Source organism: Semicossyphus pulcher, unplaced genomic scaffold, assembly GCF_022749685.1.
Source record: "Semicossyphus pulcher isolate SPU_LCO1_2020_fin unplaced genomic scaffold, fSemPul1.0.p SCAF_6, whole genome shotgun sequence".
Taxonomy (NCBI): domain Eukaryota; kingdom Metazoa; phylum Chordata; class Actinopteri; order Labriformes; family Labridae; genus Semicossyphus; species Semicossyphus pulcher.
Window position 1 is genome coordinate 10,872,822 of NW_027211737.1, and position 25,955 is coordinate 10,898,776.

The following is a 25,955-nucleotide window of genomic DNA, read 5'->3' on the forward strand; positions in this document are numbered from 1 at the left end:
ACGGAAGTTAGCAACATGCATTCTGGCCATGATTCTGGCACAGCCGCATTCATCTTTGAAAGTGCCAGGCGACACTGGCGTTTTGGAGGACAGTCAGGTAGTTACCGAGGTTACCCACAGCATCGATTCAGCTGACATAACGAATTTAATTAATAACATTAATGCAGGACATGTTTTTTCTGCTAAAAGTACTTTAATTATTACATTTTGGTGCGTTTTTGTTAGCTTCCTGTTTTGCGTTGATTTAAAAGCGGATCATAGGTTAAGCTACAAAATATCTAAGCTAGCTGACGTTAATAAACTTTACTACTTTAACCTAACTTAAACAGCTCTTCTGGTTGTAACGGTGTTTACATTAAGAGTCGCCTTGCTAACATAACTTAGCTTACCACAGAAAATTGTGAAAAGAAGGGAACATTATATATTTGCTCTGACACGATTGTAGCCTTACAGTAGCTAATTGCTAGGTTGCTAACATTGGTGTATGACGTCACGTTAGAAGCCTTTACAGAGGGTCCATGTGATTTCTGTGTTATTCCTAAACCGAGTAAATGTAGCACTGATGAAAATGTAGCTGGTTATTTTCTGCCTTGTTGAGTTATTGTGTAAAGGCCCACTAGAGGACGCCCTGGTACACATGTTCAAACAACTGGGTACAACTTTCTACGTCGCCCTTTACCTGCTCCATACATAAGTCATAAGACATTATTATAACAACCTTGGGTTGCCAGATCTGGCTGATAAAGTCATCAGTAGTCAAGCTATTCATCAACAAGTGTCTCTATACGTCTCTAATTAGTAATCAATCAAGCAGTTTCAACAATAATTTAATTTTGTGTGCATGCTGACTGCCTGTCATGGCTTACTCAGACACCTGAATAGAACATTGTTTAAGTTATTATTAACTCCTGTGCTTTTCCACCTGTTAGAAGTCAAAATGTCTGCTGTGAAAAAATCCCGTAATGGTCACGTGTTACTCTACAACAAAAATAAGTAATTTGTAATAAGAAAGGAATTGTTTCAGTCCTCAAGGCTTTAGTTTTAAATATTAGGTTCCTAATAGATAGAATTTTGGGGTCAGGCACAGCATTTTTTTCAAAAGGTCAAAGATCAAACACCCAGTCGGAGCTATAAACTGATGTTAGGAGGAAAGCAACACCTGCCCACCGTAACTTTTAATGTATTAGCTAATGTATTAACTAAAAAGAAATTATAAATTCTTTATGTTATTATAAATTGATGATGAAAACAGTACACACCTTGCTTAGGATGTTTGGAAGCATTTTAAGCTTCAGCTGTTGTGCTGTGCATCGGATAACAATATAAAAAACGATATGTTTTCCTGTTTCTTACTTTCTGTGTCCTAAATCTTTTGATCATTGTAGGTAAGAGGGAAAGACTGAACCACAACATGTAAGAGACTCTAAAACACAACATTTTGAAGAGCTGTAGAAAATTACTTTCCAAAGACTAATATCCTTTATTTTTTTACTTTTGAAGGTCAGGGATAAAATGTCACATGTCACTGCCTGTTGCGGTGGGTGTCATGTTGGTGGGCCTCCCATACTCCATCTCTCTAACCGCTCAGTGGCTTTATGGCTGGCCAAACAAGACCGGATACAAGAAGTACATGGAAGCTCTAAAACCAAGGTAACTTGGAAAATAATGTAGATCTGGTCTCTGTTCCACACAATATAGTTTTTTTACTCATAAAGAAGAGTTAGTTATTAATCACCTTTATTGTGTTTGTTCTCTCCATCAGGCGAATTTACTGTTTGACCAGAGCTGTGCTGGAAACCTTGAAATATCTGCAGTATGGGAGGCTTTACTTCCAGTGGAAGTCATGGTACCAAAATGACAAAAACCGGAAACATTATGAAAAGGTACGTTAAGAATAAGTTGGAAAGACATTGTGTATGTTTTATCAATGTATCTGTGTGTTTTGGCATGGTAGCAACCGGAAATTCTAATAAATAGCTAGGATAAAATAATCACACTGTATGTCTCAGTTTTCACCGCTTGACTCTATGAGGACGCTGGAAAGTTTGCAATGCATTACCAAAAAGTTCACATTTTCATTTGTCTGAAACTTCAAAGGGCATCACATTTGGCCGCCGAAGCAACAAACTGGACTTGTACCATCCTCCAGACACAGGCAGGGCTAAAGATGTGCCGTCACCACTGGTGGTTTTCATCTATGGAGGTGCATGGGGCTCTGGAGACAGAGCCATTTACTGTTTGCTGGCCAGGCAGATGGCTGAGGAACTGAGTGCTACTGTCATCTGTCCTGATTACTGCACCTACCCAAAGGTAAGCCTGATTTAGGATTCATAGCACATATGTAAAGTTTGAATGACAAACAGTAATGCTTTATATTTATAATACCATTGTAACTCAAATGGCTGATAAGAATTGTAATTATAAGTGTTACTTTGGTATCTGACTGCTGGTTTCGTCTGATTCCAGGGGAACGTTTTAGCGATGATCCAAGATATTGCTGACTGTTTGGTCTGGGCCCAAGAGAGTGGACCGATGTTCAACTTTGACAAAGTAAGAAATATTTTCACGCATTCTTTGGAAATTGAGGGAAACTGTCTGATCAGAATGGCTGGATTGACCTTTTATTATGAAAGACACCCACCCTGCAAGAAGGAGCGCTATCGCAGTCGCAATCGTCATGCATCCCTTCTGCAGTCAGACTTTATAACATCAGCATCACTGTCTGTCAGCAAATAGTCTGTTACACATCCACCAGTCACTACATGGCAGCTACTGTGCACTGTTTTTCTATTTATGCATATCTACTGTAACATATTATTATTGTATAATATCATGCTTTGGTACACATACTACATGCATTTTACACCGTGCAATTATGTCTCATGTGCAATTGTTATTTATTCTGCAATATGTCACTTTACTTATCATCAACCATGTGTGTTTTTGACTTGGTGCAATTTTTTTGTACAAAAACTTAACCATCCACAATAAGTGAAAGGTGTACATAGTGAATATAGACATATATTTATTATTATGAATATTATTATTATTGTATTTTATTGTCTTTTTGTCTTGCCTTATTTTTATCCATCACTTGTTTTTCCCTGTCTTTTACTTTGAGCTGTAACAAGTAAATTTCCCCCAATGGGGGATCAATAAAGTCGATCTTATCTTATCTTATCTCTTATCTTTTCTAAAAGCCCTAAAAGTAGAAAAAAGTTTAAAGGTTTCATAAAATCATAAAAACCTGAATGTAGTGTAAATTTGCCTGAGTCCATCCCAATTGACCTAAATCCATTTTCATGTATAAAATTGTCAGAGCCTGGAGAAATTAAAGCGACTTCATGGGACCTTTAATCGCACAGTTTAAACTCATTTCATGAATAAATGGATTATTTATTTTATTTTAATTACACTGATCCTATAAAATACTGATGTTATAATGGAGAACTCCATCCACATTAACCCAATGGTCATATGAGACAAGAAGTCACTTCATGCTTTGTTGTCTTCTTTTTCTTCTCCTTTATAGGACAACATTGTGTTAATTGGCCATTCAGCGGGTGCACATTTGTGTGCACTGACCACACTGTTTCTCATTGAGGCAAGAGAGGAGCTTTTCATAGAGGCCAGCAAGCAGATGGACGTTACACTGGCCATCAGAGGAGTTATTGGTAAGAATCACTGTTCAGTGAGTAGCCAAGTTCCAGTCCCAGTTTCAGCCTTGTTCTCTGCTGAGGAAAACTGTATTAAATGTTGAAGCACAAAGATAATTTTGGACTTAAAAGAAATACCTTTTATATATATATTTTAAATCAAATTGATGTCTTATGTTTCCTGGTCAGGTCTGAGTGGTGTGTACAACATCATGGACCATTATGAGCACGAGCAGAAGCGAGCAGTTGAATTTGTCTCCACCATGCACAAAGCCATGAATGGGGTTGAGAACTTCCCGTACTACTCACCAACGCACCTACTGAAGAAGTTAGGCCAGGACCACCTGAGCAGGTGAGACAAAAAACTAGAGCAAAACAAAGTTTGATTGAACATTAACAATGATAATAATTAAATCTGTTCTATCCACCAGAGTGCCTCCCTTCGCTTTGCTCCACGGGACCAGTGACATTATTGTTCCCGTTGAGTCTTCCACAAAGTTCTCTGATCTCCTCACCTCGCTGTCCATAAAGGTGTCGCTCTACCTGCTCCCAAAACTTGACCACACTGAGATCGTCACCGACCTCATGGCATCAGACAGGCGCTTCTACCATCCCATCTACAGCTGCATCAAACAGGAGTACAGAAAACTTTTAGGAGCCTGTGAAGGTCCCATCTGATCATAAGAAAACCATCCACTCATCATTTATATTTACTGATTGTGCCAGGATTTGTTTACAGCAAATAATACCTCAAAATAATGCCAGGTAAGCCTTGATTTTAACTTGATTCTTTTAACTTGTGATTCCATGATTATGATTTTTATTCATAATAGTTCTGTGATTGTTATTGAGTTAATCCAGGAGTTGTATCTGAATGAGTTTAAATCTATGTTCTGGAAAAAACAGAGTCAATACCCGGATTTCAGTGAAGTGAAATAAGTTAACGTGATGTGAAACCAGCAATGAAGCGATAACAGTATTATGAGAAACAAGTGAAGCGCTCTTACACAAAGTGATGAACTGGGATGTTTCTGGATCACCTGCGTTCTACTGATTAATGAACTTCCCTGTTTTTACCAAATGCACTTTTCTTGATTTGTTGTATTATCTTGAATAACTATTTATTAATTGACACATTAAATCCGACTGAAGAACTTACTCCTCTTTTGTCTTTATTACCAGAGTACAAATCTCTCCCACACATGCATAATAATGAATATGTTTACTTTGCCAAGTAGCAGGGTTTCAAATGTTAAAAATGCAGCCAAATTCAGAAGGGGGGCTTATTTATGAAAAACAAGAAATGTTATTAGTTTGAACATTTAGTGTCTTTGAACTGTTTTCAACTGAACAATGTGAAAAGGGGAAAGTAAAGAATCCCATTCTGTGTTATTTACAGTTTACAACAGGTCCAGATTTCTTGGTAATTTGTGTTCCACATGCTTGTACACCAAGTTTTGTATGTTAATGGTAAATGGACTGTACTTCTCTCTTCTGGTCTTCCAATCACTCAAAGCTGCTGTTACACTACATGTCACATTCACTCATTCACACACACATTGATGGCCTAAGTGCCAATCTCCAATCAGATCTACGCCCATTCATACCCGATGGCTAAACCACTGGGAGCAATTCGGCGTTCAGTGTCTTGTCCAAAGACACTTCGACATGTGACTGTAGCAGCCAGTGATCAAACCACCAACGCTTCGATTCAGAGACGACCGACTCTACCACTGAGCCACAGCAGCCCAATGTATCATGTTATGCTGTGCATATTTACATACATACACAATCAACCACCATATCTTAAACATACAACATCAGTATGGTAACATTCTGGTATAAAACATATAAGCCACATGTTATAATGCATCCTTTAACAACAAGGAAAGATTTTATGTGAATACAGTCTGCTGCAGAGGCTGGAGAAAATTTGAGATTACAATATTCAGAATCTTCCTAATGGTCAGAGGTCAGTAAAATCTTATATTCCATTTTTATTATATTATATATATTTCTTATCTTCCTACCCTCCCCCTAAATCATCAAAAACACATGCTAATGGAAAACAAAACAAATGGTGAAAATATAGTGCCTCTAATTCTGAGTTAAAAAGCTGCTAAACAGATATTAATAGAGGCATTTTTTATTTACCCAGAGATTGGGGCAACGTGTCACGAAGGCCGATTCTGTACTAAACCATTTATAACTCTAAATAAACTTGAGAACGGAAAATCCAAAGATTTTACAACATTGCAAAATAATTTAACATTTAAAACGAAAAAATTATTGGCTGTGATGAATTGATACAGAGAAATTGAAGTGAATGCAAAAAGTGTGCACTCTCCCCTAATACAGAGAAAGGACTGTTTTCCTCTGTACACTGATGGGATTTGGGGACATGGGGATGCCCTCTACAGTGCAGAAGAAGTGATAAAGTGGCCTCTTGGGTGCCCCTGCAGTGAAAAAAATGTGATGCAGTGGCTGCCCTACATAGAAAGCCAGTTTGCCCTTGCCCCAAAGTGCCTCTGAACGGTTAGATAGTTCACACTTCCCTGTCTGTTTTTATTACAGAGCTGTTCTACTTACTGATGCCCAACCGCATGCAGCTGCCGCCCTTTTTATTCCTTTACCCTCTGCCCCACAGACAACCTGAGTCAGCCATTGCCTCTGCACATGACCACACACATACCAGACAGCACCTTTTTTACCAGGCACAGTCAAAGGAGGGGAACAACAAAAACAAGAGAGAAGCTAGTAAGAAGCTCAATGTGTTCCTTCATTATTTTTGTGCAGTAATTACTTCTAATTATTACATTACTGGATTTATTTTAGTACTTACATGATGTTTAATTGGATGTTTTTGCTGATATCCGATATGCTGATATTTTCCAACCCTTTTCACCGATTTCAATACCGATATATTAGGAACTTTTTTTCCCACCTAATTGCAGGGAACATCAAATCTCCCCCTGTAGTGGAATTGATATCATGCCTACTCCTATTGTAGTAGTGGCCCACTGGCAGATTCTTGAGATGGGCGATTAAATTTGTAGTGCTGAGCACAACCTAACTGTCCGTTTTGGAAACTTTGAAAAACTGCCATACCGCAGACATCTTGCACCCTTCTTCACTTAAAAGGTGTGGTGCACGCACACACTCCAGCCGAGTTAATGATGTAGCATTACGCAACCTTTTTTAGGGAATCATTGAGCATTTAAGAAAATTAAAGCCTTGCTTTACCTGCGGAAAATATCGGCAGAAAAATTACATATCGACCGATGCCGACATGTCAAGCCATTATCTGCAGATAATGATAACTTGCTGATAATATCGTGCATCCCAAATTACAGCTAATGTAAGATGAGAGTAAATCTTAAAAGTTTATTTATCTAAAGGACATTTGTCATGCAGCTTAATCCGAAAAGAAAATGGTGCAAATCAAAAATAAATTTGCAGATAGAAAAATATAAATATATATTCAAAATATACAAAATGCTATAAATATATAAAAGTAAACGGTTGATCCTTGATGATATGTAGGATAAAGTATGATTTAAGTTCCTTCTTCTTCTTTCTTCTTCACTTCGTCTTCTTCTTCTTCTTGTACTAGCTTTTATTTTGAAATCTTAGATGAACGTGCCTTTTGTCTTTGAGAGGAACACACACACACACACACACACACGAGGCGGAGTTAAGCGAAGACCTACATCGGTGCCTCAGTTCAGGGTCTGCTGCATTGCTCCCCTCACTCACTCTCTGTGACCATTTGTGGGATTTTGCTCAACTGTTGTGCGTGACGGAACCGCAGCGTGAATGAGTGAAACTCGGTCTGTAAATATGTAACTTTCACACTCCGGCTAACACCAGCGTTTCCACCGGGACAAGAAAGATGGACTCTGTTGTGAGAAACACCCAGAAGAAGTTGTGGCTCCGCTGGCTGCTTTGGTGGTCGCTCCTGCTCGAGGCGGCGTCGGGAGGTAACAATGCAACTTTTCGACTGTTTTGTCAATGAAAACACACATACAGATGAAGTTATTTTACGGCGTGTTCAAGGACAATTAGTTAATAATGCAACCGTATCCTTTAATTAGTTGCCTTTGACGAGTTTCTGCCATTATTTGTTGTTTACTGAAGAAATGGTTTCATCGTGAAGGCTACTTGCCAGGTTACATCTACAACTTCAGTAAAATAACCTCCCAAACATGATCATTTAGCTGTTTTTGCGCCCACAAATGTAGGCTACAAATCTATTCCTGTAACAGTAAGTGTGTTTCTCTAAAAGCAGGCTTAGTATCACTTTACAGAGGAATGTTAAATGATTTCTTTACGTGATGTTGACTTGCTTTACAGGTCTATAAACCTCAGTAACAGAAGTGACCAAAATGTGAATGGAGGCTGGTGGGTGTTCTTCTGCAATGTTAGTGTTTTGTTGAAGCATTTTTTAGCTTATAAACTGCAGAATTCCACATTATTTTAAATCAATGAGTCCTATGATAACATGAGAACTTATTTCATTACATTTTTATTTATAACTCTGGGTAAATCCATCCATGCATGGTGCACACACAGGATATGCAGTGCACTGTAAGCACCAACCTTATAAGACAGAGCATCAGAAATGGGGCTGTGATGCCCGCTGCACTGGAAGAACTATCAGACTGTGACAATAGCACACAAGTGAAATCCTAGAATTGACAGTCGTCGCTGTGTGGAGAGATCTAAGGGTAAAAAATATGTTTATTAGTGAGTTAGCTTCAGATGTACATTTACATCCATGTGGGCGTTCATTAGCCTCTCTGCTCGAGTTGATCCTGTGCATGTGTCATCTTATTTCAGTGTTTGCCCAGGCTTTCCCCCTGGGGATAATCAGGCGTTATCTCGCCATGACTCACCCTCACCATATCTTTCAATGAAAATAATTACAGTATTGAAATTTGTTTTAGTTCAATGCTTTTCCGAATGTGTTGCATCCACTGTATTCCCTCTGTAGCATTATGAAACAAGCCTTTGCTCAAACACCCACGTCCGGGGTTTTGACAGTGCATCAGCATCAGAGTGGCATGACAGTCAACAAAAAAAAACCAAAGAGGCACTTCAGTCAAGTTGCATCTCTGATTTGTTGTATAAACTGAGCACACAGGCAGTGACAAGCACTGGTCTCTCACCCCTCAAATTAACTGTAAGCGGGTGTTCGCTCAAAGGTCACTCGCTTTGTTGTTGAGAGAGCACGGTGTGTGAAATCTCACGAAAAAATGTCCCTGATGCACCAAAGTGCCCCTGCAGACATGTAGATTACAGAACAACCTCCAAACACCTCCTGTTTCTGTTTCTGAAGGCACACAGTCATGTGCGCACGGGTATGTTTATGTGTGGGTATTGTTTTTTGGCACTTTACTGTGCTCTTTCATTTACATACCCCCCCTCAAATGTCTATGTTTGAACACGTGAGAGTAAAACATCTAGAATTTTCCTCCTCATTGGCGTCTAAATGCTGCTTTCCAAGAATCCAGTTCCCTTCAGGTATGTGAACTATAGGGAAGACCCTTTGTTTTAATCAAACATGATGCTCAATCATTTGACCTGCACATAACCGTTAGCATGCATGCGTGTGCATCCTTGTGCATTTAAGGGGAAAATACTATTGTATTGTTCTTGGCAGCTTTCGGACACTCCCCCTCACTGTTTTGTACACAGAGCCAGTCAGATGAAGAGAAAGGACAATAAAATCAGTCAGTCGGACTCCGGGTCAGCGGAAGGATAAGTAATGCTTAAAGCCTGTGGACCAATCAATGTGTTTATTTCCAACTGTGTTTAATGGTTGTTAATGGAGCATCACACCTGACTGGCCAGTTAATGACTGTTAATTTAAAGGCACAGAAATCCAAATCTACAATAGCCTTTTACCTATGTACGCTAGTTTAGCGTCCTATGTACATTGTAACACCAAAAAACCTTTGAAATTCAATCCAAATTTGAAATTTCTAATTTTAAGTTTCAGTCAACTTTCCTGATATTTGGTTTGAATTTGGCGTGGTTGAGCTCGGATATTTATTAAGAAAATTATTCAGTCGATTCCACAGGCTGTTGATCTTTGAAATCTTTGAAAGAATTAACCGTTGAATAAAGTAATTGTTTAATAGGCTACTTGTTTGATTAAGACTATTTTGCTTTGAGTAAAGAACAACCAGTGACTTGCAAACCAAAAATAAACTTGCATTTGTGTGTAAAATTGTTTTTGTATATGATCTTAAGCCCCTCTTACACTGCCAGTTCGAGGCAGGATTATTACGCCTGTTCCATCTTTTATGTAGAACGCACAGAGGCTGAATGGTGGGGTGAAGTCGTTCCGCCTCTGAGCCGACATCGAAGGTAGTAACAGAGGTGTAACAGAGGCGAAACAGAGGCGAAACGGTGTCTGTGTAAACAGCCAGGACCGGCAGGGCGGTACAGTGCAGTGTGTGTGTATTTGAAGCACGTGCTGTTTGTTAACACCTTGCGCACGTTTTGCTTCCACAATGCCAGAATGCTTTGTAAAAACATGCACTGGTCGGCTTTATGCCGGTGTCTCTTGGTCCACTTTAAATGACAGCACTGATGCGGAACCACAGTGTAAAAAGGGCTTTAGTGTGTGCAGTTGAGTTCATCTAACCAAATGATACCAAAATAATTGGACTTTTTTCAGCCTTGAAGAAGAAAAGCGGATTTATTCTGAGTGTCATCTTAATTATACACAATGTGTAAGATGAGTTGGCTGTTATTTTTGGTACTTTAAAGTTGAATATATGGGGGTGTTTTTGTCTCTTCAATTGGCGCCTGTTGACTGATGACTGTATGTTGATATGGCTAGAGGGCTTTAATGGTTTAATGGTGTTAACTTGTACTGCACGGCCCATATAGACTGGATTTGGTGAAGCAAACTTTCCATCAGTGCATTAACCCTTTTAGGAGTGGAAACAAGGCATTAACCAACATTTACTTTCTCGAGTAAGCCAATTTTCCTCCATGAGTAGTAGACCACTCTCACCCTGGGTCATAAAGCAAATGAGACGTGGAATGAGCATGTTACTACACACAGGCAAAGATGTTTGTTAACCTTTGACTTTGCGTGGGACTCTGTTGTGCTCATTAAAAACTGAGCTGGTGCTGCCCGGGCACGGAGGCTCAGATGAGAATGCTTCAGAGCGCATTAGCCCCGATTACAGGGTGATGTGAGATGGCTGTGAGGTGACGTAGAAGAAACAGCTGGGTCCGTCCGCCTGGCTCTTTCTGGAACACAGGGCCACAGACAATGTGGGGATGTCAGAGCCTTTCATGTTCAGGTTGAAGGTTCCTGTCAGGGCAGGGAGGGCAGGCCTTGACATGTCCGACTCCCTCCGATCCACCTCCACATCCCCGGCCTCCGTTTGTACACAGCTGTTGTGGCATTACAGTCAAATACCTTTACAATTCACTTATATCATTCATACAGTTTTGGACAGTCCATGAACAACTTTCTCCTAAAGCTACAAACAGGCAGTGACAGCAACCTGCAATTCTGCCTCAGCGCACAGGCTGGGGTTTTGTTTCATCCTGAAGGTGGTTATTATTGTAAAGGTAAAGCTGTAATGCATCATAATTGTGCTCTTGTTGAATGTATGTAGATCATTATGGTTGAGCACATAAGGTACAATCACATCCGGCCCACCTGGGAGGCTAAACTCAACAGCTCTAAAGAGAGTTACAAACATTCCTTTAAATCTGGTGAGGTGTAATTTATGCACCCTGTAATGAAGCTCTGTGGGTGTGTGTTTGTGTGTGTGTGTGCTTCCCACATGCACACACTCTGCTCCACTTGTAAAGAACAGCCAGAATGATAATTAGCCTGGCTTTTATATCTAAATGTCACATGTTGGTTATAATAAGACCACAATGCTTGACTTGACTTGTTCTGTGTTTACTTTTTTCTCTTCTTTCTTACTTTCTGTTGAGGATCTCCTTCAGTTTAAGAGTGTTCAGCGTTGATTTTACATCCTGTAAAAGACATCGAACACCACATTTTTCCTTCTTTTTTTTGAAATTCCATCTCTCTTTAATGTCTCCTTCTCCAGCTTCCTTCTATGGTGATGGCTTTGTACAGCTGAAGGCAACAGAGTCGTCCGACCATAACACACTCCGCATTAGCTTCCGAACCTCCAGCACCAATGGCCTGCTGTTTCTCGCCGCCGGCAAGACTGACTACTTTCTACTGGAGCTCCATGCTGGTCGCCTGCAGGTGGGTACATCCATGGCCCTAGCACATGAGCATATGTGTTCAAGCATACATGAGCAGACACATGCATATATGTTCAAGCATCAAATACACATAGATCTTTGTGCGTATGAAAAGACATGGCACACACTGACCACCTGAAGCTATTGCTCCATCTCATGTGACAGTTTCAGTCTCTCAACACTGTAACACAAGCAGACAAGCCTGTGTGATGTGAGCTGAATACTAACCCCATACCAGTCACTTGTCACGATGGAATTGGGACAATGATTATAATTTATGTTAGTGAGATTATTTGTGACATGATTATAGTACAACTGACGTCTGCCTCCTTCTGCCTACGTCACAATTTTCATTCATTGTTTCCATAATTTTCTTGATTAATTTACTTGTTGTCATTTGCCTTCTGGGAAGGACAACACACTGAAATATAATGTATTATAGGGTTGCAGGATTATTTATATTAAAAAAAAATTGTGAAAAAATGTTGTCATCAAATGTGTTGTTTTTGTTTGAAATATAAAAGTATCAAATCATCATATTTGAGGAGCTGGAACCAACAGATGTTTTGTGTTTTTGCAAAAAAAGAAAAAAATTAAAATTATTTTTGTTGAACAACTCCACTTACCCTTTAGCCTTTTTTTATTTTATTTTTTTTTTTAAACTTAAGCTTCTTTCCCACTGGTCAAAAAACCCGCTAATACAATCGGTATTCAGACCCGGGTCAAATGACTCTGGTTATTATCGCCTTGGCTCCGATCGGCATTGATGGGAACACAGAACCCGTGTTGACACGCTAATCTCCTACCTCTTTCCAGCGCGATGCTATGCTCCGTCGTTAACTTCTCCGACTCCTTGTCATCTCAGCTACATATTCCGCCCGTCTCGGTCCGAGCAGCGCTCGAACAACGTTCCAAATTTGTCGGTGCCGAGTTTGATACACAGACTGAATGAGTAATAGATACAATAAAGACCTAACCACCGTAACATCTTCATTGTTTATTAACCCTGTCTACGGCATGTTTGTGATGTCAGACGGTGATGCAGCAGAAAAGAGGCCGACAGGAGTGTACTTCACTGGCAATGGGAACAGAGACAATCAGCATCTATAAGCGGGTCAACACGTTAATTCCGGTGGGAAAAGGGTATTAGGCTGCTTTTATTCTTCTGTTTTAATTATCTAATATAAAGGGGCTGTTATTTACTTCTTGCCATCAAGGCTGTAGAAAAACAAAACATGATTTATTACAAAAGATGTAAATAAACTTTCTAGTATAAAAAAAGCGACTCAGACAAAATATATTTACTAATCAACGAATAATTGTGATGACTGGTAATATTTGATAATGAGCATCCCAGGTAGAAACTTTAACCATCATTTTAAAGGCGCTGAATTTCTTAACAGAGTAAGCTTAAATAACTAGGTCAGAAAAATATGAGAACAAGCAGCAGTTTTAAGTGAAACTGTGTGCTAGCAGCAAAAAAGACTAATAATGCCACAATATTCATCTGCCTCTAAATTTAGAACAAAACATAATATGCAAGAACACACCTCCGGAGATGAACTTTTACTAACTTAATGACAAAATATGTTTACCTTGGGCACACTTAAGAGGTTCAGGATGGGTTTTTACAATGCACTCATTTTAGCCCACAACACAAGCCTTACTGGGAGGACTTAATGGTGAAATACATTCGTCTCCACAAGACTGCTTCTACAGCATCTCGAAAGCAGCCCTGCCAGGATAGATCAGCACACAGAATGGACAGATGTACTGTAGAAAGCCATTTTAACATGCAGACACATTCGTAGGAAACACAAGAAGTCCTGTGATATGCAAGAGAAATCCTTGTGACGAAGCCTGTTTTTGCGTTACTCTTATTCTACTGGAAATGAATCACGACGACGACGACTGTGTTGCACTTTTGTACTTCAGTGAGCATGCTTGTCCTTGTTCCTTAAACCGGCACAGGTCACCAAATAATTTTTTTTTTGTTCACTTGCACAAGTTATCCTCGGGCTCGGGGTCTCATTCCATGTGAGTCAGACATGAGCGTCACTCCCTGGAAACCCTCGCATGAATAGCAGGGACTCAGCAGCAAGCCTTGACAAGCATGTCATCTGAATGCAGAATTAGTTTGAGATGGTGACATGATGCTCTGAGGATATAGCTGGAGGCCAACGGATAATAGTTCTCTTCCTGCTTTAAATCACAGGAAAAGAAGACAAACATCACTCTTATAACAACCACTGCCATCATGGAATGCAAGAAATCTTAATCCTGCATTTCCTTCTCCAGGTGTCACAATGTCTTCAGATGATAATTTAAAGACATAATGTTATACATTACATGAACTTATTTAATACAATGCAGTATTTAAGACTCTGAATATTACATTTGTAATGTTTTGTTCTTTTTTAAGTATTGTTAAAAACACTGTCTTCATGCACATGCATGTTTAAACATGTTCAGATCTAATCCTATTATCAGGAGGCACTGTGAGGCTACACTAAGATGTTTAGTTATAGGTATCATGGTTACAATGTTCACCATCTTATGTTAGTATCTCCTGTTAATGCCACCAGTTAAGGAATCACCAAAGTCATTACAATTCACCCAGGGGGACATGAACGCCCCAAATATTGAATGGCAATCCATCCAATATTGTCGAGGCATTTCACTCATAACAGCAAACATCGATCTAATGGTGTCGCAACAGGAAAAGGGATGATCACAATAGTCATCAGGATTGATTCTGTCCGGATGAACCATCCATCAACCACATGTTGAGACTTAGGATAGGAAGGATAAGAAATATATCAGTTAGTTAGTTAGTTAGCAGATCACGTCAATTAGCAGGCTTTATGATCTAAACAAAGCAGATATCAAATTTAGACATTTCACTATAAACTAGAATATAAATAGCTCACACATGCTCACAATAATAGCAATCAGATTAAATGTGAGAAATCCCAAAAAGATTTGTTTTAAACTGATAGATAAATTAGCCGCTTGAATCATTAAGCTTTAATTCCTGTGATATAGTATGTCTTCTAACTCGGCTCCTTTGTTTCTTCACTTAGCTGAAGCTGGACCTTGGTTCGGGGGAGCAAGTGTTACAATCAGATAGAGGCACCCAGCTCAACGACCTCGCCTGGCACTCAGTGGAGATCCGCCATATACAGCACAACATCACTCTGACTGTAGACAAGAACTCTCACACCAGTGTAAAGATACCAGGCTCCAAGCATGATCTCCATATTTTGGATGGTGTCTTTGTTGGGGGCTCAGGAGGCCTGGACAGATCTTACCTCCCCAAAGACCCAGTTGGCTTCAGAGGCTGCATGGACGGGGTGGTCTTCAATGCGCATGACTTGCTGTCATCACTGAGATCATATACCGGATTCAAAAATGTTCATGAGGTGTCTTTAGGCTGTAGTCCCCAATTCTTTGCCACTGAGGAGGACCCTATCAGCTTTTTCAGCTCCAGGGCTTACATTTCTCTTCCAACCTGGAATGCTCAGCAGGAAGCTGTATTCGAGTGTGTCGTGCACACGTCCGCCAAAGAGGGAATTATCCTGTACAACTCAGCCAGAGAGGGGGACTTTGTGGCGATGGAGATTCAGGAAGGACTGCCAGTGGCCATTGTTGGGAAAGGTGGAACCAAAACCGAGCTTCGTTCACTCACATTCATCAATGACAGGAAATGGCATTCAATCAAGTTGCATTTCAATTCCAAAAGCCTTGAGCTAACTGTTGATGGAGAGATGGTGAAAAGTAGCATCAACACCCGTTCAAAGGGTCTTCAGCTCAAAGGCTACCTTTTTGTTGGAGGTATCGATGACAGCACCAGATCAGAAGTCAGAAAGGTAGGGCTTGTCTCTGTTTCAGGAAAGCGCGTTAGAGGAGGTTCCTTTAAAGGATGTTTAAAGAACATTGAAGTCAACAGAGCGAAAATGGGTCTCTCCAATACTGTAGTCACCAAGGATATCTCAGTTGGTTGTGAGCCAGAGAGAGTACCAGAACTTTTGAGCACTGTGAGCCCAACAAGTACTCCGGCATCCCTTTTTCACCTGTTCACGCCAACACCATCACTCCACATGTCCACCCTCGCAAAGGGTTTGGACAGAAGGTATGGCTCAAATTTTATGCAGCTCAAAAACCTTGTGGTCCAGGAAGGTGGTCGTGCATCTCTCGAGGCCAAACACATAAAAGTTCTCTTGGACTTCAAGAAGCTTGGCATTCGACAGTCTCAGATCATGTTCCAAATTCAGGAGCAACCAGTTCGTGGTCAGTTAAGGCTTGATGTAGATCAAGACCAAGAAAAGAACACCTTCAGCATGTTGGACCTTTGGCATGGACGAGTCATGTATATCCATGGAGGCTCAGAGGAAATGGATGACTTCTTCATGTTTTCAATTTATTCAAGCAGTAGGAAGCAAGTTCCTGATTATCTGAAAGGCAACAAGCTGTACCGCTACAATATTACTGTGACACCCACCAACGATGCACCTGAATTGAGTCTCCCTGAAGGAAACCTCTTTGTCCTGTTGGAACATTCCAAGAAACGCCTCACCACAGATATTTTGAAGGCCACAGACATTGACAGCAACTACACTGACCTTGTCTTCTCTGTGCTTGGAAACCTGAATGCTGATGCAGGATATTTGGAAATAGAAAGCAACCCTGGCAAAGCAGTGACCTCATTCTCATATCTAGACTTGGAGGAACTGAGGGTGTACTATGTTCACACAGGAGTTCGAAACTCAAGGATCGTTCTTAGAGTTAGTGATGGGGAAAAGGTTAGCAACACTGTGGTTCTAAGGGTCATGGCTGTAGCTCTGGAGTATAAGATTGCCAACAACACTGGTCTTCAGATCATTCAAGGCGAGGCAGCTATAATTGGTTCCAAGCAGCTGGCTGTGCAAACCAATGCTGTGAAACAAATTGTAGACGTCCGGTATGATATCATTGAACCTCCCCAGTATGGAGAACTCCAGAGACTTCACTCAAGCGGTGAATGGAGGCCTACTGACTCATTCTCCCAAAGGCTTCTAGAAAAAGAGCGCCTGAGGTATGTTAGCACTTTTCAAGAAATTCAGACAGCCAATGCAACTGATTACTTTAAGTGTAAAGTTAATGTGGCTGCCAGGGCAACAACGGAAATACTCTTCCCAATCACTGTGAAGTGGGTGAAGTACCAGCTGGTGAGGAACGTTATGTTAGACTTGGATAAAATTAGAAAAGTGACACTGGACTCAGAGTGTCTTTTTGCCAAAGCTGAAGGTGTGGACCTCTCAGAGGATGACCTTTATTTCCGTGTTCTGACCGTACCAAAGAAAGGGAAACTCCTTCTTGACACCACAGTCTTGGGGAAAAACTCAACCTTTAGCCAAAGAGACGTAACAAACCTAAAAGTACATTACGAGCTAGTCGACAGGCCTTATGAGGATACAAGTGACAGGTTCAAGTTTCACTTGGTTTCCATACATGCACAGTCACAAAACTATGACTTCCAGTTTTCTATTAAAGCTGATGTCAACAGCGTGTTTATGAGAAATGATGGACTTTCGCTTCTGGAGGGAGAAAGTAAACTCATCACAAAAGATGAGCTGTTTGCAGAGACTTTGAGTACAAAGGATATGTACTACACAGTCATTAGCAGCCCCAAACATGGTAAGCTAGCCCGTATAAGTCAGTCAAATTCCAATGCTAGCTACAATAACATCCTAACCTTTAGTAATCAGGATATTTTAGAGGAACGGATCATGTACATCCATGATGACAGTGAAACAACTCAAGATGAGTTTAGTTTCATTGCCTCCACCAGTGAAGGGTTCAAATCTTCCATTGCAGAAGATGAAATTGGGTCCAAAGAAGGAATTTTCAACATATCTATTCAATTAGTAAATGATCAAAAGCCAGTACGTGTTATTGATAAGGTTTTCAATGTAGTAAGGGATGGACAGAGGCTACTTACTATAGAGGATTTACGTTATCATGATGCAGACTCTGATTTTGACGATGGACAGTTGATTTACACTCGACGTGGGATCCCAATGGGAGACCTGGTGCTGGTTAATGACACTACTCATAGACTGTTCCAGTTTCGACAGAAGGACTTGGAAGAAAAGCGAGTGTTGTTCATTCACAAAGGTGTTAGCATTGGCAGGTTTGTTCTCTTTGTCTCGGATGGAAAACATTTTATATCAAGCCTTTTAGACATCAGTGCACACGACCCGTTCTTGAAAGTTGGCAACAACACTGGCCTACTGGTTCAGAAGGGCCGGTCGGTAACCTTTTCCACCAGAAATTTTAGTGTCATATCAAATTTGGACATCAGAGATGACCAGGAGGTTGTCTTCATGTTGGATGAGGCTCCCAAGTATGGAGGACTTTATCTCAATGGATCCAAAGTGGAGTCATTTTCACAGTCTGACTTAAAGGGGGGGCTGATCTCCTATCGGCACCATGACAGCAAACATATGGCAGACCATTTTAACTTAACAGTGAAAGCTAAAGGCCGCCAACTTACAGGAAGGATCAATGTGAAAGTTTACCTGGAAAGTCATCAGAGGCCACCCATCGTGCAGCAACACAACACCTTGCTGGTGGAAGAGGGGAAACCAGCAAAGATCGATGAGGCTGTACTGGAGGTGAGTGTTTCATAAAAGAGACTGATAGACAGTTTTTAATTAATGCTCCTGCAATTTTTTGTTGTTGTTGCATAAAGGCCATTTTGAATGCTAATATCATCCTTTTCTGTGCACAAAATAAGATTATTTTGTTATGTGATGTTGTCTGCAATGAACAACATTTAGCAGATGATCTAACCTACAATAAAAGGACAAATTTACACTTATGTTACAGTAAAATAATGTATGACCTTCAGGCTGCTGAAAGGGTAGAAACTGAATTCTGACCAGTTTACAATGATGCCATTTTACATTGAGAGCAAAATGAAAGCTAAACATTAGTGACATATGGAACATTTCAAATGTAACCACTGAATATGTTCTCTGATTGATGCAGGTCATTCATGAGGACAACCTGCCATCTGAGATTGTATTCACAGTCACAGCAGCCCCGTCTCATGGCTTTCTCCGGCGATTTGTGGAAGCCGAGGAGCGCTACATCGGAAATAAACAGTCCCCTGTCAAGACATTTACCCAGGAGGACGTTAACAGTGGGAACATCCAGTACATGCAGGTGGAGCCCAGCAAAGTCAACGACACTTTCATCCTCGATGCCACCAACGGGGTTACTGATGTCAGTGGCATTAGGATGTCCGTTGACATCATCCCACGCCTCATCCCACTTCATGTCTCCAATTTCTCGCTAAATGAGGGCGCCTCCAAGGCACTGGCCCAGGATGTGCTCAAAGTTGTCAACCGACACTTTTCTGGAATTAACTTCCTGTATAGTTTGACTGAGCCCCCGCAGCATGGTCACATTGAGCACTCCCGACACCCCGGTATACCACTAACCTCTTTCAGCAGGAGGCAGGTGAGACGGACTCTTAAAGTTGTTATGGAGAAATAGTTATAGAAGGGTAGTTAGAATTATTGTATTTATTTTTTGATTTTATCTTTTTGTTTGTTGTTTTTTTTCCTACTAGCATACTATGTCAAGAAATAAGACATGACCTAAGAGTCGCAAATGATAACAGTGTTCAATTAATCTTTGTTTTGTTGAAAACTTTGCAGTCTATTCATCAGGTTCTCCCTAACAATTTCCTCTGTCTTTACTAGGTGGAGCATGAATTTATTTACTACGTGCACGACAGCAGCGAAACCTTAGCTGACAACTTCACTGTAGTGGCCAACGATACGAGCCTGAGGAAGCAGAGTGCAGCACAGACGGTGTACATCCAGGTTACAGCTGTCAACGACGAGCCTCCTGTTATTACAGCCAACCGCGTCCTCAGGGTGAGTCTGCACTGCAGCTCTATATTTACACTCACTTTTTTTTTTAACTCACAAGTCTGGCACCAAAGCTTACTGTCAGACAATTTTAAAGTGGGCAGTGTTGCTAGTTGCCATGGCTGGCTGGTTGAGGCAAACTATGTTTGCTATGTGGAGGAGGGTCCAGAGGGGCCGGCAACAGAGAACAAGCATTGACATATATTAGAGGAGGTGCCTGGGACTAACATGAAGGTCTGTTATGGTGCAAAGGTGTTGAGCGTTCAAATACATGACCCGAGGGTTTAAATAAAGTACACACTTTGTGGTGGTTAGAGATTTGAAGAGAGAGCTGCTATTTTGCATGAAAACAAAAGACTTAAATAAAAGAAAAATGACCCCCAGACATTACTCAGTCATAAAGTCTTGCTGCTGAAAATATGTTGTTTGAATTAAGTCCATTTCACAGCATGCAAGTGGTGAGTGACATGACGGCACGGCCTTGAAATAGCAACAGCGTGATTAAATGGGCTCAGTTCAGTTTAGATTCCTCTGAAGTTTCTCTTCACTTCGTCTCTTTCCAGTGAAACCCTGCTGGTTATTTACTGCTCTGTAAAAAGTACAAGTAATTACATACATTTTAAGTATGTTACTCGTAAATTACATGCAAGTTGTCATGTGTGTCTATGCAGAGCAGTGCTGACTTGTACTGTGTCAGCTTTAGTGGCTGGTGTTGGGCGACGTCCAGCTGGAAAGAGGGGCTGAAGTATAACTCTCTATTGTCTGTGCAGCTTTGCCCCAAATGCCTTGAATTCCTCTGGGATCCTGCAGACTCACAGAAGAGCCACTTCTACAATGTACTCAGCTGGAGATCATTGGAAGCTGTCAGAATTAGTCGTCTTAAACCGAAAACCTGGAGTTGTTGAAGTTTTTGTTTATTGTCACACATTGTCTACATACACACGATTCAGATGTGATCATTAGTGATTGTGTTGTGTTTTCAAAAGTAAGTAAATAAGTGATAAAGTTCTTTTCTCAAACATAAATTACAAATGGCTTCATATTAAATAACAGAGGAATAAAAGCAGTAAGAGAAGAGATTGCAATTAAATACAATACAATACAATACAATACACATTACAAAACAAGAATCCACACATAACATGTAGACCTGCTGCAAACGGCTTACCCAGGTGCCTGTCTAAACAGGAATGATTTTACCTGATTGTTGAGATAAACAGATAGCTGTTGAGCTGGTGGCTGGAAGGGAACTAGATTCTGCTCGTCCACAAGGTGGCTCTCTGTCACTGCTCTCAGACGTGTTCTGTTGTACTAGACCTGCAGATGTACATGTCTTTACATGGTTATGTAGTCCTTCATACACTTTATCAAAATGTTTTTTGAATAGCTTCCTTATGTATCCTTAATAGATATTATTATATATATACAGTATATATATGCTGTATGTATAAGCTTGAAAATGCTGAATAAAGTGTAACCAAATAAACCAAATAAATGTACTATAAAAAGAGAAAATCTATCTCAGAAATATAAAATATTCAACTTAGTCAAAATATAAACTTTTATTCACTACAAATGTCCTGATTGTGTTGTTGTGGCAGCACTCAGTGGCATACATTTCACCTGTTTCTGTTTCAAAATCTGTGCCAGACATCTATAAATGATGCTATCACAATGCCACATGTTAGCAGTCTGTGTGAGGGAGACAAAATGAAATTAAACTGTCAGGGTTTTAAAATGGGATGAAAATTCATTGAGTTGTCACATGGTGCGGGGGCGAGTACTTTTCCTTACGTGACCCCCTGACAGCAGGAGGGAAACTAACGACGAAGCAACATGCGATTACATAAAATGCTTAAAGCGGCTGTGAGTAACTTTCAGTTTGTGTTGATTTTGGCGCCCCCTGTGGACAAAGCCGTGCCTCTTATCTCTTTGCTGATTTTGTCCTGTACATGCTTAAGCAGTGTTTTTTAACACAAAATCTCATCCTGCTTTCTTTAACAGTCATATGTATCACTCACTTTCATTTTTTGCCCTAGAAAATGTAAGCAAAGGAAGCGTGCAGGTCATCGCTTCGTCACACCTACCCCCCTGCCAGCAGTTTGAGCCATTAAAATAATTATATAGAAATAATCAATCTTGTCGCTGATGGTCTGGTTTGCTTTTGTAGGTCATAAAAAGTAATCAGAATTAATTTCAGTCTCTTTCATAACCAGATAAAAACTCCTCACAGGAGCTTTAAAAACAGATTTTAGAGAACATTTTTAAAAATTGTATCCCATAAGATAAATCACACCCAGTTATTATAACAAAATTAAAACAATCGCGATTTGGCAGTCAAGACTCACAGGAGCTAAGTGGATCAAAGATGTAGGTGTGGTTAGGTTTGTTTTCTTGTAGCTGTCAGCTCCATCAGTAAAGCTGCAGCCTCATGAGCAGCAGCCCCCCCGTCATGTCTGAGGGATTGATCTCGACCCAAAGGGCCTGTTTGTGCAAATTGATCTCATGTGTCTTCTCTTTGAATTTAGTGAGTCACCGTGATCATCACACTCAGCAGACTGATCATGCTGTGACTTCCTGTTAAACTGGGGATTGTTGTTGGAGGTGTAGTCATTTCCCGTAAGATGAATACACGTTAACATGTGTGCCGAGTGTTCTCATATGGGGAGGACGTGATGCTGTGGGACCGGTGTGATGTGTGTGATGTGTGTGGTGTCCCATGTGGTGGGTTGAGGTGGTGTTTAAAGGTGCTAATTGAGAAAAGTACCCCATGCTTCTGTTCCAGTAAGTAACGCTTACAGCCAAGTGAGAGGCCAGCATGCTGACACTTACACCTCAGCCTTTCATTTTGGTCATTTTAGGGTAATTTTGGGGCCATTTAGACTCCAGTGTCACCCCATATTTAAACCCATCCTCAGATTCTCTCACACTTAAGTATCGTATGATGCTTGTGGCAGGCTTTGTATCCCTGCAGCTCTTTAACAATGCGTTTATTTTTCTTTACCCTGCAGGGTAGCATCGCATGTCTCACATTAGACAACCTTCAGAAAACAGCAGTGAGAATCCTCCAAAACATTTGCCACAGTGTGAACACTGAGAATTAACTGTGATCACAGCCTTTATTTTAATCCTCCAGGTCTTGTGGCTGCATTGCACTTCAGTTTGCACTTACTTGTAAAAGAAACTAATGTGACTAATTTGTACGGTACACGAGAATATACCTTGGACCAGGAGTGACCAAATCTAACAGTAACATTTTTAGTGACCTCAAAGCTGCTATAATGAGTTTTTATTTTGTTTAAAAACATTGTTTTTTTTGTTTATGTCACATTTACATGTTTAAAGTGTAACTTGTGCCTCATAGAGACAATGCCACATTATTACTACTTTACAGTTTTTCTTAGCTCAACAGAGCATCTCTCCATCTTATCAATGATTGTTTTTGTTTTCTGTCCCACAACTTGACTGTTTTCATTCATCCTCGCTGCTGCCATCGCTGAGCATTTAGCAGCTAAAGAGATGGATGTTTTTTGTCACGATTTGGTAGAGACCAAAAACGGAGCCCAAAGATAAGAGAACTTTGCACTCACGTTTACCAGGGGGTCGGAAACAAGAGTGAGAAGCTGAACGTGTAAATAACCAACTTTCATGCAAACAGTTTACTGTTTCCATTTCCCCCAGTGGACAAAGTGGACAAAAAAATCTGTTAATGAAAGGTGAACCAAAAATAATTTTTGCCCAATAAATTAAAATAAAGAAAAGAAAATCAATACTAATAAGGTGCCATGTTAGTTTGTTGTAACACACATGTAAAATAAATGTCCTTTTTCGTAATAATTAAACAAATTTAACATAAAATAGAAACACAATGTATTTTGTCATTGTTATGTTTCAGAAATCGATAATATATTCTGATTTATATTAAAGGGGGGGTATTATGCTAATTTCAAGCTTCATATTTCTCTCTGTGATACCTGCGGAGTAGCTTAGCATCATTTACAGTTCAAAACTGGTGCTCTGTGCAGGGCAACATACAGCCTCTGCCTGAAACGACTCAGTCAGATATGTCCCTTTTAGAAACCCCGCCCCTTCAAGCCCGCTTTCTTCTGATTGGCCAGCTCTCTGAAGCCTGCTGAGGCTGCACTTTGTGACGTCACAAAAACTGTGTGAAACCTGGCGTTCACAGCAGCCTGCAGACTGAGCTGAGCAGCCTGGGGATTACTCCAACATACTTTTACCTACAGATCTGAAACTTCAACCATGTTTAGTCTGAACATCCAACATTGCAACATTATATATATGTCTTAAAATGTGAAACGGCACAATACCCCCTCTTTAATTATAATGTCTTCATATCAACAATACTAATAGGACAGAAGACATAAACTCCAACTTAATTCTTGCATCTCCTGTTGCTTCTCTGTAAAGAATGACCATGGCAGTCTCTGATAGAGGCTATATCCTTTCTGATAGAGGCCAGGCTATATCCTCGTCCGAGAATGGCCAATGGGTTCTAAAATTTGGAGACAAGCTAAAACTATCATGCTGCCATGGCTTATCCAAATCTTTTTATCTAATGTGTTAAGCATCTATTTGGCGACACCTTATGGCGACAAAAGGCAATTGCGGGCGCATGCATATATTGTAATAGAAAAGCGATAACAGAAAGTCAAGTTAACATCTGACATTATGACAGATATTAACTTGAGTTCTTTACATACCACCAGTACCTTACACGGCATCAATTTCTATTGACCAGACGGTCAAAATACATGCAAGTAACATTTGTTTGCAAGATTAATTTTTTTTATATTTTTGAAGAAATACATAGGGGGGAGGAGGGGGGTGGGGGGAGGAAAAAGAAAAAGGTGGAGGGGGAAAGGAGGAGGAGGAGGAGGAGGAGGAGGAGGAGGAGGAGGGGTGGGGGTAAGAGAGGAGGAAAGGGGGAGGAAAGGGGGAGGAGGGGTGGGGGTAAGAGGGGTGGAGGAAAGGGGGAGGAAAGGGGGAGGAAAGGGGGGGGGAGGAAAAAGAAAAAGGCGGAGGGGGGAAGGAGGAGGAGGAGGAGGGGTGGGGGTAAGAGGGGGGAGGAAAGGGGGAGGAGGGGTGGGGGTAAGAGGGGTGGAGGAAAGGGGGAGGAAAGGGGGGGTAAAGTAGGGGGATTAGAAGCTCATTCTACGACATCGTCGCAGTTAGAGCAACTAAAACAACAGAAGAAATTCCTGAATTTCTCTCGCAGGGTGGTCTTCTTCCGCTTCTTCTTGCACTATTAAAATAAAGGAAATATATTTTATGATATATATATTTTTTGTTTTGTCTTGTTTAAACTAGTCGTCCTCTCTAACTTTGATCTCTAAATCTGGTCTAATTGATTTGGTTTCTCAGGTGAGATCATCCATACCTTTGTAAAGATGTAGCAGAGTCCTTTCTGTGTCTTTTCCTGGGTCTCATTGACATCAGTTTCAGTACTAGCCGGGACCGCCTTTTTCGCCTTCACATTTGTCTGAATGTTCCCATTGCCAGAGTCAATCCAAGCCGGACAAGGGATTGAGCTGCTGAGGTTGGAGTGTGAGGCTGGGTTATTTGATGTGGGGTCTCCTTCAACTTCAACTAACACCAGAGGGATGTGGTTATTCATACTGGTGCACTCGGAGGAGGTGTTAAGTATATCCCTCGGAGATGTTTGAGAGGATGAATTCATGGATGACGGGCTAACAGCCTGCTCCACTTGTTCACTGGAACTTGGCTGGACCTTCGTCTTCCTCAATTTGCTGAAGAAGCTCCAGCACTTTGTCTTCTTCAGTGGGACTTCGATGGTATTTTTCTGCATCCTGGCAGGGTTGATTCCTTGTTTAGTAAGGGTTGAGAGAACGTCATTCATTGTCTGAATGACTTTGCTGCAGGTCTCAGCATAAACAATGGGTGATCCTGTATCCAGTGAAGCTTCAATTGTCCTTGAAATAATTGAGTTGACCTCATATTGGAACATATCCTCGATGTATGCAGTGAATAGAGGTGTAATGCTGAGAGATGTGTCGGCAGCAAACACGTCACAGAAGGCCTCGCCGAAGGCTTCTTTCAAACCCTGGTGGATATTGTCTTCACTGATGTAAATGGCCTTTCTGAT

General features: G+C 40.7%; 2 protein-coding genes across 2 annotated transcripts in view; both read left to right on the forward strand.

Moving 5' to 3' along the window:
* Positions 1-39: 39 nt before the first annotated feature.
* On the forward strand, positions 40-4,802 carry LOC138610748 (uncharacterized). Its single transcript, XM_069683555.1, has 9 exons — positions 40-97; positions 1,386-1,413; positions 1,501-1,650; positions 1,763-1,883; positions 2,098-2,310; positions 2,467-2,550; positions 3,533-3,674; positions 3,846-4,008; positions 4,088-4,802. Coding segments are annotated over exons 2-9 (1,122 nt in total). The 5' UTR covers positions 40-97; positions 1,386-1,411; the 3' UTR covers positions 4,335-4,802.
* A 2,746-nt stretch (positions 4,803-7,548) lies between these two features.
* The window catches only part of cspg4ba (chondroitin sulfate proteoglycan 4ba), a 40,359-nt gene continuing 21,952 nt past the window's right edge, over positions 7,549-25,955 (forward strand). Inside the window, exons 1-5 of the mRNA XM_069683553.1 lie at positions 7,549-7,636; positions 11,747-11,910; positions 14,993-18,565; positions 18,942-19,415; positions 19,661-19,837. Coding sequence (XP_069539654.1) covers positions 7,549-7,636; positions 11,747-11,910; positions 14,993-18,565; positions 18,942-19,415; positions 19,661-19,837 — 4,476 coding nt within the window. The remainder of the gene's footprint in view (positions 7,637-11,746; positions 11,911-14,992; positions 18,566-18,941; positions 19,416-19,660; positions 19,838-25,955) is intronic.

Coding starts and splice junctions, on each gene's coding strand:
- LOC138610748 (XM_069683555.1), top strand. Junction 2,551..3,532: donor CGATGTTCAACTTTGACAAA/GTAAGAAATATT, acceptor TCTCCTTTATAG/GACAACATTGTGTTAATTGG. Junction 3,675..3,845: donor GGCCATCAGAGGAGTTATTG/GTAAGAATCACT, acceptor TTTCCTGGTCAG/GTCTGAGTGGTGTGTACAAC.